General features: G+C 42.6%; 1 protein-coding gene across 4 annotated transcripts in view; it reads left to right on the forward strand.

Moving 5' to 3' along the window:
• LOC106856297 (serine/threonine-protein kinase PAK 3) overlaps window positions 1-14,886 on the forward strand; it is a 131,987-nt gene that overhangs the window by 79,936 nt on the left and 37,165 nt on the right. For 3 of the 4 annotated variants that reach the window (XM_088173423.1, XM_088173421.1, XM_088173420.1), the window contains one exon: window positions 11,970-12,166. In XM_088173423.1, the coding sequence (XP_088029549.1) occupies window positions 11,992-12,166 (175 nt within the window). In that variant the 5' untranslated portion in view covers window positions 11,970-11,991. Of the gene's footprint in view, window positions 1-4,133; window positions 4,279-11,969; window positions 12,167-14,886 lie in introns of those variants that run through there. The other variant, XM_014881545.2, reaches the window with a different exon arrangement.

Raw genomic sequence — 14,886 nt, forward strand, 5'->3', positions numbered from 1 at the left:
GAGACTGGTAGTGTATCCCATTGCTTCTACTGGAATGGGGTCTGGAAAGGAATATGCCTGTGCTGTTCAATGTGGATGTGGGCATCTTGTAGTCAGGTAACCATTTGAGGTGGCAGTTTTTGCTGAGGAGCAGCAGATTTACTGCTGTCTCTGTGCTCATGGAAATGTTCTTTACAGTTCCAAAAATCACCTGGAGTTTGTCCATACTGGGAGTGGGACACGTTGGGGCACCAGCCTATTGAAGGTTCCAGCTGTGGTTCTATATGAAGCGAGCATGGAGACCTCTCATCCTATGCTCACATCCTGTGTGTGTTCGCCAAGCTGGAGGGTCACGAGCCGTCTGTGCCTTGGTGCTGTGTCAGACACAGCTCAGACACAGTGCTGTCACTGCAGCTGGATTGGTCCTCACTGACTGTGTCAGTGGCCTCACGCAGGCTCAGGAGGCTTTTTGTCCCTCCTGGCATCTGTGCCTGGGACAGCAGTGCACCTCCAGACCCTTTGCCCTTGTTTGTTTTGACTGAGGAATAGACAGGCAGAGGAGCTGTTAAGGTTTTCTTGGGCAGCTTTTCTCCTTGGGTGCTGCTTCTCTGATGTCCTTCCCATTTCTCAGCCTGCTTTTCTTCTTCTAGAACATGTAACAATGGAGCTATCATTTTGTGCCTCATGAAAGCCTCAGTGTACTTCAGTTTTCTTTAAAGCCTGAAGTTGTAAATAATAAGTAAGGGTGTCAGACAGTAGTAGACTTCAGCCAGCTGCAGAGTAAATGTTGATGGACTGTTTTAAGAGCAAGTTTCTTTGCAAAGCTTTTGTGCTATAAATCTGATGTGTGTGTGGCACAATGAATCTATTTTGGGTCCTGTTGTCCTCTTTCCTCTTCCCCTACTCTTTTATTTACTTGTTTCTGTGCATTTTGATGGTTTCAGTTTCTTATTTTTGGTGCGCCTTTGACCTGATACAAGATTGCATGTGTCAGCTGCTGCTCTGGGAATTGGTATTTTTGTACTAATTCGTACTAATTTGCAGTAGGATCTAAGGCTGCTTTAGAAACACTCACTGAGCAATGGAGGCAGTTCCGTTTTACAGAAGCTGTTGCAGATGGCTCCGCAAATTTTGGACAGGGATTTTGAGATGAGAGTACCCTGATGTGTTGGCAATGGAAATGTCTTAGCTCTTGTCTGCTTATTTAAGAAACTTTGTGTCCTTTTGCACCAGTGACTTGGAAAAGTACTCCCACATTCTGTAGACAAGGCATCAGTGGCTAGACAGAGAAGTTCAGTGGTTTGTCCTAGCAAAAATTTGCAGGAAACAGGAATGAATCCTAGGAGTCTGAATACCTGTTGGTTGCTCTAACTAAGATTTTGTAGCATGTGCAATTTCTAAAACCAGAATAGTCTCTGCTGGCTCAAGCATTCTTCCATACAGGGACTGAGACTGAGGTGTCCTGGATGCCACCACCACTGGGGGCTTTTTGTCCCATTCCAAGTCTACTGTTCTTACTTTGGTGGTTGCAGACTCTCTGTAGGAGGCTATGGACAAGTGCAGAGGAATTGTGACTAGATATCCAAACACCTTTATTTTTTCATTTAGGTCATAAGAGCACAGTGAACTGTTTTCCTGTTGTATATGTGAAGTCAGGCAGGAAGGAATCTCCACTGCTCCACTACTCTGGAGCAGAAGATTGTTTTTTGAGCAATGAAGCGTTTAAATGCTGAGTCCCTGTTTAAGCAGTTTAAAAATATCATACCATTGTGGTAACTGTGTGTGGATCTTGTTTTGCTTTCTGCACATAGATGTCATTTCTTCCCTGACCTATTTAAGAATAGCATTTGTACATATGTTCTCCTAATCTTCCCATCCTGCTGCTCTGAAGCCAAGGTCTTGCTGGCAACTAGAAATGAATAAGTACATGCAATGACTGCTCCATTTCTCCCCTCTGCCTGCTCCAGATCCATAATACCCCTAAGGTAGATATGCCATTATGCACAATAAGATCACTAACGTAGCAGGTGAATATTAGATATATGAAGTTAGTCAGCTGTAAATAAAAGGCCTGGCAAAGAATAAAAGGCAAAATGTTTTCCCTGAGGAAGTAAGTGGGGATATGATGCCTTCCTGCCCTAGTGTTCTAAAGAGATGATGTGAGATCTGGACCATATTCACCTCCTACATGAAAGGCATGTGGCAGCCTGGGCTTTGCCCTTTCCTTCCTTGGAGGTAAGAGCTGTGTCCTTCCAAACATGCCATAATGACTTGAGAAGATTGATACAGCAAATCTTCTTGCATTGTGTTGATCTCTGCTTCTGGGATTTGGAGGTTTCAAGTCCATCCCATGCTCTCCTTTTTAGTGGTCATTATCCAGCCCCAGTAGCTATATCCAGAGGATTCCCTGCCCTTTATTTTTGCTTCTTGCAGTGTGGTTTGTCTCCCAACTCTGCCTGGCAGTCCTGGGGTGGCCTTGAGGTCAGTCTTTTACTACCTGTCAGATTCATCCTCTGGTACTGGGATTTAGTCTTGTTTACTACAGCAAGTTTCTCAGCTAAGGATTGCAAAGGCAAAATGAGCTAAAAGGTGACCAGAAGGTGCTAGAAATGGCAACTGTATAAGTTTCAATTATTGCACTCTATTGCTGCTTCCTTGTCTCTTCCAGATTTCTGTGGTGATTGTTGTCTTGGTCTGCATGTGTCTGCTGAGCATGGGCCAGTGGTTCATCAGCATGTAGTTGTAGTTAGGACAGACTACCTTCTCTCTTGTTACCTTGCTGGAGAGCTGCACACATCTCGAGGCAAAACTAGCTCTTGCCCTGCCTGTGTGGGACCATTGCAGGGCAAAGGGCCATGGCTCTTTATCTGGCGAGCACTGTTAGTGGGCTGGAGTGGTGCTAGGCTGGGCGTTCAACAGGTCATGTTTATCATGGCACACCTTCTGGAGGTGTGTCAAGTAGAGAATAAACTGGAAAAGCAGAGAGAGCAGCAACATCTGCAGAGAAACTAGGGAAACTGGTCCTTTATTCTTTTTTACCCTTCCTTCTTCTTCCAAACTTTTAATTACTTTTTAATGTAAACAAAATGAAAAACATAATTGGCAAGGTGCCAAGTGTTTTATTAAAGGCAGCTTTAGTGCACCAGCTGGAGTTCAGAGGGAGTTTAGAGTCTCCAAAAATATGAACTAAGGGACTCTTATATATCTAGTTTTTATTATGGAAGTCCAAGCAAGAAGAGGTTTCCTTTGATACTGTTCACAAGGTAAGAGAGAGAACAGTGATGGGAGGAAGCTTACATCTGCCAAGCCCTCTGATTGCTTTGCCCTGATTGCTGGTTTTTAGTCTGGATGTAGCTGTGGATCAGAAGTCTGATTTGTGAGTGGCCAAATTCAAGCTCCTGTGCTGGTGGTTTGTTGTGCTGTCAGCCTTTCCTGTGCTGCAGCATGACAGGCTGTGTGAGTAAAACATGAGGTGTCTGTCTTGGGATGCTTTGGGTCCATTTAAAGATGATTCTGTGAGGTTGGTTGGTGAATATTGCTGTGCTGAGAATGTAGACAGAGCCTGCTGTGTGGTCCTGTGCATGGAACTTGGAGACAAGCCTTACACCCAAATGGATACACACTGGAGAGGCACAATAAGTGGGGAAGAGCAGATAAGAGGCAGGAGAACATGGTAGAGAGACTCACAAGCTGTGAAAGGCTAGCAGAAGAACTAGCAGTTCAACCTGCACATCCTGAAGCTGTGTTGACAGAAGAAAGCAGAGTATTCCTGACAGCATGAGATGATGACGTGGCCCTTATGAGATTCCAGATACATCAGTGTAAACGGAGCTTTTTATCTTCTGCAGAAAGGGACATGCAGGATGTGTAAAAGAAAACATTTGCGTTGATGCAATATCACAGCATGATTTTTCCTGGGCATTTCTCACATACTGGTGGGGCATGTGGGGTAGCCTGTTACCTCTACTAGGCTAATGTAGATTCACCTTCAACATGCCTTTACCAGAAAAGATGAGAGAAGGTCGATTTTTTGTCCTGAGTTGCAACTGTTGGGATCTTTGAATGTAATGAGAGTCTGCTTCCCACCGTATGAATATGAGTATTGTTCTAACCCTGGCAGATCAAGATGCAATTGTGCTCTTTACTGTTTCCAGGAGCAGGCCCAAATTTGGGTTTCCTGGACCACTCTGGGGCTTTGACTGATGAAATAAGTGAGCCACAAGCATTCAGCTTGAACCTGCCAAAGATCCAGCAACTTGTTACAGAGCCCTCCTGTGGCGAGAGATTGCTGCCCTTCAGGTGGGTTGGAATCAGACTGGTCCATTTTAATTGTCTGTAACTTGCCGTAAGGGCTGGTATCTCATGCCTGATCTTGGACAGTGCTTCAGGATTAGCTCCAAGTTGCTGATTCAGATTAGAAATCAAATCATTTGTCTTGGTAGTTTTTAATCTGAATTAAGGTAATGAAATTTTTATGGAGGCAGTTGTGATGTTGGTGTCTCCATCAAGTAGCTTTTCTTTGTTTACATTTGAGTCCTCCTAGAGAACAAAAGTGAACCTGAGGCCTAAGCTCTGAACAAGGAATAATAAGGTCCATATGGAGAATTATGTCAGTCTATCTGCAGTGGTTTGAATCTGCATTTCATTTCACACAGTCTCTTTCATGTGTAGACAAGGGCAAAGGATGCAATCCTGTGGAATGTGGGATATTTGAGAGGCATAGTTGATTCTGAGACATCTTTTCTAGTTTTGTGGAGCCCTTCAGCTGTGTAAATAAAAAGCAAAACAGGAGGGAGTGGGGTTTTTTGTTTTCCTCTTGCATATAAATGTCTTTTCTAGGTACTTTTTCATAGTTTCTTATCTATCCCAGAGAAATGTTTCCCAGTACATTAATTAAAAAATGGTCTGTGGTATCCTTCACTTTTTTTCTCCTTTAGCTGCTTCTGGAGTGTCCATTGCTCTGTCAGTCTTGGCACGTCTCCAGATTCAGTAGCTTAGAGCACAACCTTTTTATTTCAAACCATGATTGAAAAACACATGACAGAAATACCTATGTAGCTGTCTGGGTTTGGGTATGAGTGGGTGGAGGTGCTGGTGGCTCTTCCCAAGGCAGTCAGGAGAGAGGAAGCTCTTCCCTTGCTCTCTCTGGGTGGCAGAAGCATCCTCGTGATCCAGCTGGCTTTTCTGCATCATCAGGATATGTCCATAACCTTTGTCATAAGAAGTAAAGTCACTTTTTCCATCAAAATAGTTGCCACTTTACAATGCTGAGAGAGGTGCTCACATGATGTAACACGTAGGAATGTGCTTCCTTTCCTTGCTGTGCTGTGATGATGTGTTACTGAATACCTAGACAAGCTTTAATGGGAAAATCTCTCTCTGCTGTTCACCCTCTATAAATACACTTCTTCCCCTCCCAGGTCATGTAACCATCCTAAAGCTCAAGTGGTCTAGTAAGTGGCCAGGATTCCAGCAGGAGCACAATTTGAATGGATTGCTTTTGTTTTCATGTAATCAAAAAACAGCCACAAAGAAAATATATTGGAGTAGGGGTGTTCCCCAGCAGGGTGGAGAGGAACTCTCTCCAGTTTTTCTTTCACAGTGTCTTGCAGCTATGCTGAAGCCTTAGCATCCTTGTTCATGTTATCTCACATTAGGCACTGGTTAAGCACAGCCTTTAAGTACACACCTAATTTTAAACATTGCTGGCTTTACTATGCAAAAGTACTTCTGTTTTGCTTTTTTGGGGCCACAGCATGAACAGCCACAGCTTTCTACAGAAGGGGAACGTGAGAAAACCTGGGCAAGTCCCAGTACTAGCTGCACTTGGAAGAGTGATCCTGTATGAGGAGCCGTGAAGCCTTTTTAGTTGGAGCAGGTACGAGGTTCTAGGGGTCTGCAGAGCAGCAGTTTCACGATGTGGGAAGAGGTGTGTAAAGCGGGTGCACTGAGGGGTATTCAGAGATGAAAGCCAGATATATTTTGTAAAGTGTTGCCTGTGGCAGTGTGCAGAGAAAAAGTTGAAGAGTTGTGTTAAAATTAAGTGTTGTTAGGTAGGTTATGTGTTTGAAAAGGGGAGATGGATCCTTGAGGGCCATGAACTGAGAAATGCTGAGAATGCTAATTAAGCAAGGGGGAAAGTATATTTTTAGGTTATTTCCATCAGTTGTGACAAGCTCCACTGTTTCGTTACCAACTCCTAGCAATTAGACTGGGTGATTCAAGGTCCAGACCAAGGGCATAATCTTTCAAATTTGAAGAAATGTTTAGCCAAAACCATTAAATTCATGACTACTGCATTAATATACCTTCTGTATTCTTTGACATTCTGTATTCATTATTGCTGCAAGTGCACTGTCAAGAGGGAATTTTAAACCAATATAAGTAAGTCACTATGTAAGACTCGTAATGCTGCAATTCCAAACAGAAGTTTATTTATCCCATCTCAGAGTGGATGTTTCTATTTCCAGTACTTGAGACCCAAGTAGTTTTACTGGGATACAACCTGAATTCATGCTATCCCTTCCACACAGAGAACTTCTTATGAACCGCTAGTTCAGAGGCCAAAAGTTGCAAGTTGCAAATACAGAGGATAATTTCTGAATAAATTAATGTATTGGAGGAAATCATAAGCTGCTTACAGGGTGTTTGCAAACAGGAGTAGAGAGTACATTCATCAAAGAAATTACTCAGCTTGAGTGATTTGTTCAGCTCAAAGCATGTTTACCTGGCTGTGAAGGGAATGAGGAAGTTTAATTGGCAAATGTTTGTATTGTGCTTTGATGCAGTTGTATGAAAGGCAATATGAAAGGGAAGCATTCTAGTTGTTTCTAGGGTTATAATTCCTTCTGTAGTTTGTGTGAATGCAGCCTTTTTTTCAGGGTTGTATAAAAAAGGGATGCAGTAGTTGTTTTGCAACACATGCATGTGGGGGAAGTCCTAGAAAAGATGTCTTCGCACCAAGTGGCACCTTGGCTGTGTATGCTCTGCTTGTTGAGCCAGCCCCACACACTTGCTCACAGACTGCAGGCACCTGGCGTGCAGTCTGAGGGTGAAAGCAGCTCAGCACACACTGCCCTAGGGCTGTTACAGACCCTGAGTACCCAGACAGAGTTGTCTCTGCTTCAGCTGATGCTGAATATGGCCATTTTTTATCAAAAAGGCCTCAGTATTGTATTTTAACTTACCCAAGTATTAGAGAGAAGGCAGTAAACGTTTTCCACAAAAGTAGTGAAATCGTCACTGTATCTGTTCTGTCCAACTCACTGCCCTTTAAAAGAGCTGTAAGAAAACTGCAAGTAAACATGCAAATGTAGAAGAGCAGATACAGTTCTGAACTGGGCTGGGATGTACTTTGTAAATACCTGGACAGAGTGTCTCAGTACTCAGTATCTAGAGAGAATCCTTCTCAGTTACATCACCATTGATTTTTTGAAATGGATAAGTGTTACTGGGAGCAAAATTTGGCCCATACAACTAAGTAACAATATCTTTTTACAGGAAGTCTGTTTATAAACAAAGAGTGAGCCTTGTATCTTCAAGTTACATTTGCAAAGCTACTGCCTGAAAATTGGCATGGTTCCTTCCAGTCAAGTGATCTTGGCGACAGTTTTGCTGCATCACAAGCTGCAGTAGTATCTCTGAGGCTTTGAAAATGAACACCAGTCTTTGCTAACAGGATACTATTTGTGAGTTTTAATTGGAACCAGTCATGTTTGAATGATGCAGACTTTGAAATAGCAGGGCTAACCTAAGAAAGCTATTCAAGATCTATCCACAGTGTTCTCTAGATACACAGGGGTGAAGAGCTTACTGAGATCAAGGCCCAGTGTGGGATTCTGCTCTGAACTTGAACTGAATAGAACAAATCTTTTGTGTGTATATTATGTTTTGAAGACATTTGAGCGCTTCAAATAGCTTTCTTCCTCTCCTCCCTAGCTTGTCAAGGACTAGATGCAGAATTATTACAAGACAGGCTTTTGCAAAGGGGGAATTGAGTCACAGAGAGGCTCAGTGCCAAATATTTAAAGTCAGTGATTGTCTTCTCACTTAACAAAACTGGTGATTGGAAGAGGTAAGAAGGAAGGAAATAGATGTTGGATCATCTTCTGTAACCCTGCAATAGTTATGTAGAAGCAGCTGACCTGGGTGAGAATTAAATTTTAGCTTTTGCCATTTCGCTGGGAAACTCTAGCTAACACACTCAAATACACTGTTGTATTTTGGTACAGCAGTCTGTCTCTTTAAATGCTTCCTTAAAGTTGATGGGCAATGACAAGATTTTCCCTGGAAGTAGATGACCTGTCCTCTTTGTTGCACAAGAGTGATTATCTTACAAATTTCTTTTAAAAGGGTTACCAGCACTGCCTTGGTTGCACTAATGGGGTCCTTGGGGACTGAGATGAAGAAAATCCTGTTGATTGTGCACTCTATCCTCTAGGTGAGCACCAGCTGGCCTCTCCAGAAGCTGTCCCTACTGACAGCCTGGGTGGCTCTCATGGCCCAGGTGGGGTGTCGTCGAACTCTAGTAGCTGTATTTCAGCCTACAAACCAACAAAAACAAACCAACACAAACCTACCAAAGAAACTCCACATCCCAAAACTCCCAAACAATGAAAAAAGTCTAAAGAAAAAAAGAGAAATAACACCAGAATTTGATGAACTGAATATATGGATATGCCATAATAATTTCCAATAGACAGAAAGTGGGTTTTGATGGAGTTCGTCAGAACTAGACAAGCAGGACCAAGGACTTGTTATAATGGCAGGAAAACCTGGCCCCAGAATAGAGTATAACTTGAACTATCTGCTGCTGACAGGTCTCTGCAATGTAAACCTGAGAGTTTTCCCAGCTGAATACATCTTCTTGCTCCTCCATTCATTACAGGTTTTCTCTAAGTTTGCATTGGAGTAAGTCAGTACAAAGCGCTTAAAATATGGTGTCTTATGTGATAGTGTACGTTCTTTCATCGTGATGCAGTGGCACATGAAAAATCTCTAAATTAGAATGAATGGAAGAGCAGATAGATTCCTCTGATCAGAAAAACGATAGATTTTAAGTCTCTTGGTGTGTATTGCTTTGTGGTTTGCCTTAGTCTTGATTTAGACCAGCTTTAGAAAGTTACTATCAACTGTTAATTCTTCTAGGCTATCTTCCCCCCTCTTTTTTTTCCCCTCATTTAGAAGTGAATAAAAGAGCTTTGTACAGTTGTTGAAACTGAGCTGAAACAGTTCTGAACAAAATATAGTGTTTCTTTCAAAATCTTGGAAATAATTACATCATAGGCAAATTGGCCAGAAACCATTAATAGTATTCTTTGTGGGATGAAATCCCAAGGGAGGGCCTATTTCAGCAGACTGGTTTATTGTTTACAAATAGATTCAGTGACAGATACGGTTATCCCATTCTGAGGGACAACTGAAATTGTAGCCTATAATAGACTTCTCAGAATAACTGCCTTGCTTTTGATAACAAGCTGAAAACATGCCTTGGTGCTCCTGTGGTCAGCTTCACACAGATCATCCTGGGACTGAAGGCTGTGTTTAGCACTGGAAAACTATTTGTAGGTGGCTCAGAGAGAAAATAAAAGCCATGCTTGCATAAGCTACCTGGTCTTTGAGGATTGCTGGAGGAATAGGGAGCTGTGTCCACATGTCTCTGCTGGCCTTTGTAAGCTGGGAACTCTGCAGAGAAACCTGGGCATCATGGACTTTCCCTTCACCAGGATGACAAACACAGTACTTGTGTATCTCCCTGTTAACATACTGTAGTTCTCATTACTGGCTCCCCCCTCGCTTTCCTTACTAGAAAACCTGGAAAACCATTTCAGGATGGAAATCACGAAGATTAGTAATATTAACTGTTTGACCTCAATCTACAAAGCATTTAGTTCTCTAGGTAAGTAGGCTAGTCTGCACATGAAAACTAGACCGGCACAAGCTCTGGTCTGGGCACAATTACAGCTGTTTCTGGGTGATACAAAGCACGTTACTGCCTGTGTATGTGCTTCAACAGGAGGGTGAGCTGTGTTCCTCCATCACCAGAGCACATCTTTACATGGACAGTGGGACTGTGTGGGCAGAGCCTTCTCTTGGGAGCCAGACACATGCTGGGGACCATGGTTTTTTTTAAGGATCACTTGTGCTTTCCCAGATGGTGTGGTCCAAATGACAAACACATCTCTCTCTCTGACAGTTGCCTCCAATACATTACTCTATTAGTTACAAGTGTGTGATCTTTTCCGTGCTTTTAGGCCTGTAGGCAAAGCTCTAGAGAACAACACCTGGTCAATGCCTCCCTGTGGTTCAGTGTTGCCTGCAGTGACAGGTGGAGGTGAACAACTCCATGGTGTGGGGGAAGTCTGGCAGTTGACACAGTGTGAACCTATGAGTAGACGTCCTCTTTGAATGGTGAACACCACATTGATCTGCCAGCAGAGCAATTGTTTGAGGTCTCCCTAATTTGCTGCAGGGAAAAGATGCCAGAAAAGGTCAGGTCACTAATTTAACACAAACCAGTTGAAGGCAGCTGGGAATGTGCCCATTCAAACTGCTCCCATGATGGAGGTGGGCAACTGGGGTCAGTAGCAGCTTCAAGTGTGTGTTTGTGAATCAGTATCTCCAGGATCGCTACTCCATGCTGTCTGTACTAGGGAGAGGATTGGGACCTGGCTGTTGCTAGAGTTTTCAGCTGTGTGACCTTGGGATGGGTCCGTGGGATCCCACGGAAATCTAGATATTCAAGGATGGCTGCAAACTAGAGGTGTGATGGTATATTTCATTTGTTGTTCTTTTCACTGGACTGGTGCTTTGAATCTCAAAACTGATGTTTTGGGATGTAATTTAGATGTAATGGAAAATGTAAGTCAACTAATTTTAAAAAGTGTTCATTTTATGTGTGGCAATTTTAAAATGGTAACAAAGGCTAAAATGCCCATGTAATGAAAAACAGTCTAAAGTGAACAGCTCTAAATGTTTTCAGTTTAGCTTTTACTTGTAAGGTAATGTCAGTTAAGGCAATGTGGATTTCATTATTTCCTATTACTGTACCAGCCATACATCTGGCAAAATTACAGTTTTATCAAAATAAATGTGGTTGTTGAAAATGTTAATCTCTATTCTAAAAAAAAAAAAAAAAACCAAGGCAATCCAAGACCAGCCATGCAACCCCAAAAACTCTCTCAACCATTGCAGCTTTACCTGACTAAAGGAAGAGCAGTGCTGCTGTTGCCAGTGGAGCTTCAGGACCTCTCTCTGACAGTCACCATGTTTGATTGATACTTCTGAAAAAAACCTACAGCTTCCATAGCTGAAAAACAACTTACTTCCCTTTAAATTTAAGAGAGTAGCTGATGAGGGCAATAGCTTGTGTTATCTGTGAAGCATGAGGAGAGATCCAGAACACATTCACAGTGATGTGCATGTACCTTCTGTAAAAGGGGCCACATTGATTTTAAGGGATGGAAGACAAGGTGCCTGTAGAATCATAACCTTTAAAAAGATGCAGTATAGCCCACATCAATTCTCATCTGTCTGAAATTATGCTCTATTTTGGGGTCTTAAACTAGTTAATTTTATAAGGTGTTGCTTACTACCCATATCCCCTCAACGAGGACCTTGTTTCTTACATAATAAAAAATAATTGACTGCAATGCCAGGTAGTTTCAGTAAGTCGTTTAACTTTTACTTTGGAAGTCTGTTTTAGAGGAAAATTTGGATTGTAAACAACTACAGGGAAATAGTTACAAATAAAAACTGCAAAAACATTTAACAGGGATAAAGAAAAACCTGTATTTTAAGGGTAATACCTTGCTTTTTAGGAATTATCCACTGGTTTTATTTACCACAACCAGCAGCAACCTTATTCAGAGCAAATTTCTAACAGAGAGATTTTCTAAGGCCACTAGAAAGCTTTTCCTCTTCTCTTCCGGCCCAGGCCACCAGCCTTGGCATCTTCCCATGACAGGCATGTTTTGTGTTGTGCTTTGCAGGAGACTGTGAGGGCTGCTGAAGATGTCCGATAGTCTGGATATTGAAGAGAAACCTCCAGCTCCACCGTTGAGAATGAACAGCAACAATCGTGATTCTTCAGCACTAAACCACAGCTCAAAACCACTTCCCATGGCCCCTGAGGAGAAGAACAAGAAAGCCAGGCTGCGCTCCATCTTTCCAGGAGGAGGGGATAAAAGTAAAGTATCAGCATTGCGGATGGGTAGCTCCTTCTCTAATCTTTCTGGTGGTCATTGGTTTTCATGTTTGCTTTCTGCCACTGTTTTCTTTCTGTTTCAGTTGCAGGACATGGTACCAAAGCCTTCTGTTCCAATTACTCTAGAAACACATTTCAAAAGAGGAGGAAATACCCAGTCAGTTACTTTCTTGTCTGTGAAAAGACACTAAAACGTGCACACATTGTGCAACTTGCCTTTTAAAAATAATTACAGAGTTAAGCTTGGGAATCCTTTCCTTTGGATTTTGCTTTGCATTAGCAGTAAATACAGAGATGAGAACGTGTCTTTGTGAGAATACATTCACAGAAGTGACAGGACAATAGGCCTGACACTTTGAGGTTTTTTAATGCACTTACGTTCAAAGAACAGTAACAAGGACTCTTCTTGCTTGTTCCTTTTGCAGTGAAAGTGGACACAGAATGTCATGATCTATAACCTGCTAGATGTGGATGCAGCCAGAGAGTCTTTTAAACGTGCAGCAAACAGCATTTCATTTGCATTCTTTGAAGTGCGTTTGTGGAAAGGAGTGTGTTTGAGTTAGCGTATTTACAGGTTTAAAGGAAGGGATCTTCTTTAATTTCTAGTGCTATGGGAACTGATGGGCTGCACCTGCAAGGCTGATGTCATTGCAAGGCAACTCTTGATTATCTTTGGAAGATTGGGGGCACTGGGGGTTGCTCCTGATGATGGAAACAAAGCAAATGTCAATGTCTTTAAGACGGAAGATCTGGGGAAAGGCAGGCCATCAAGTCCCCCCTTGGTCCTTGGGAAGGTGGTAGGGAAAATCCTCCTGGAAACCATTTCCATGCAAATGAAGGATAAGAATGTGGTTAAGAATAGTCAGCATGGATTTGTGGAGGGGAATTCATGCTGAACTGTACTGACAGCCTTTTACCTTGAAGTGACAGGCTTGGTGGTGAAGGGAGAGCAGTGGTTATTACTTCTGTTTAGTAACGTGTTGAGCAGAGCTTCCCACAGTATTCTCACAGACAGACTAGTGAAGTACAGTATAGATAAGTGTACAGTGAGGTAGACTGAAAACTGACTGAAATGCTGGGCTCAGAGGTTGTGGTCAGCAGCAAGAAGTACAGCTGGATTTCAGAGGGATTCTATCTTCAATGTCCATCAGTGTCCCTCCAAAGAGAGCTCAGAACTATGCAACTGTGGTCATTCCCTTGGAGCTCCATCTTACCTGTGCTGCTTGGCTGCCCCATTCATGAGGCATCATGAGGTTGTGTGGAGCAGTTGGAGACAGTCTGTCATTCAAAATTCCTTACAGGCAGTAGAAGGCACAGTGACAGTCCCATTCCTCCCCTCAGCCTTGGGGAGTTACAAGGCAATCCTTGTAACTTTCCGGATGCGAAGACTGTAACTGGATGGGCCCATTTCTTAGGCAGACCTGGCCAGTTCCCTCTGCAGACTGTTCCCCCAAATGTCCCCTCTGGGAACAAAATTTTCAATTGATTCTTTTTAAAGGCCAAAATGATAGTTTCTCCCAGTTTGCTTAATTCCTGGAAAGACTTGGATCACTTATTCCCCTAAGTGCTAGCAGGATGGTATTATCCCTTTCCCAGGAAGCATTTCTTAAGTAGGAGACACAGTATAAAATGCATGCAGGAAAGGGAAGACCCAGAAACAACCTGTCCTGGAAATGATCAGCGACATTAAAAATATAATTAACTACCAGTCAGAGCAATCTTAGGGAACATACAAGTGTCATGATTTTAAATGTGACTGTGAAGGAAAAGTCGGGTAAGATTTATAGCTTAATTTTGTTGGGTGAAATAATAAATGGAGGAAATTTAGCTTGGCTTGCCAAATCCCTTGAGGTATTTTCACTGCAGGGTTGGTTTGTGGGTCAGGGTATCAGCTGGCCTGTGAGTGCTTCATAGATTCTGTGACATGTTTGAGACTCCTGCTTATAAAACAGAAGTTGATTAATATGTCTGCTCTCATCTAGTACAGTGCTTTGCAGCATCACAGTGTTAAATCCGTAGTTCATCACTGTTGCACTGTTGTTGTGTAGAAAACACCATGGCAGGGTATTTCTGCCTGAACCTGCAGGAACTTTATTGTCTTACATTTGCTCACCATACAGGAGGAATGTGAGGATGGATATGGTGCGGTGTGTTCTCTCCAAGGCTGTGGTGTGTGTCAGGACTGCTGTGCCTGGGCACCAGAAATCTTTTGCAGTTCCTCCCCTACTGGAGTGCAGTGTTTTCAGTTAGAGTTTGAGCACTAGTGTTTAAAACCTTGTTTTGGCAAGCCACTGATGGCTCTGTGGAACCCTTCTGTGCATCTACAGTTGAAATAAACCTTTTAGGCAGTAGTGTCCTGCCTCTTCCCATAGCACCTGACCTCCTTACGTTCTTTGTGTAGCTCTGCTGGGCAGATTCTGTCTTTTCTGAAAGAGAGCTGCTGTTTCAGCCTTTTAGTTGGAAGAGGAGTCACAGCATGAGCTGCTGGTTTTCACAGAACTTGTAGGAAAAAAATGGTTATCTAGGAAAGCCTTTCCTCTGATTTAGTTGATTTTGAAATGGATTCAGACCATGTTGGAGAACAGACACATATACACATGGCGTGTCTTGTGTGATTTACTTCTTCAGAAACCCACAAAGTCAAACAGGAGTTGGTTTCTAGATATGAAAACTCAGTGAAAAAAAGAACTGAAAAAAGAAAT

Source organism: Sturnus vulgaris, chromosome 14 (genome assembly GCF_052056855.1).
Source record: "Sturnus vulgaris isolate bStuVul1 chromosome 14, bStuVul1.hap1, whole genome shotgun sequence".
NCBI lineage: Eukaryota > Metazoa > Chordata > Aves > Passeriformes > Sturnidae > Sturnus > Sturnus vulgaris.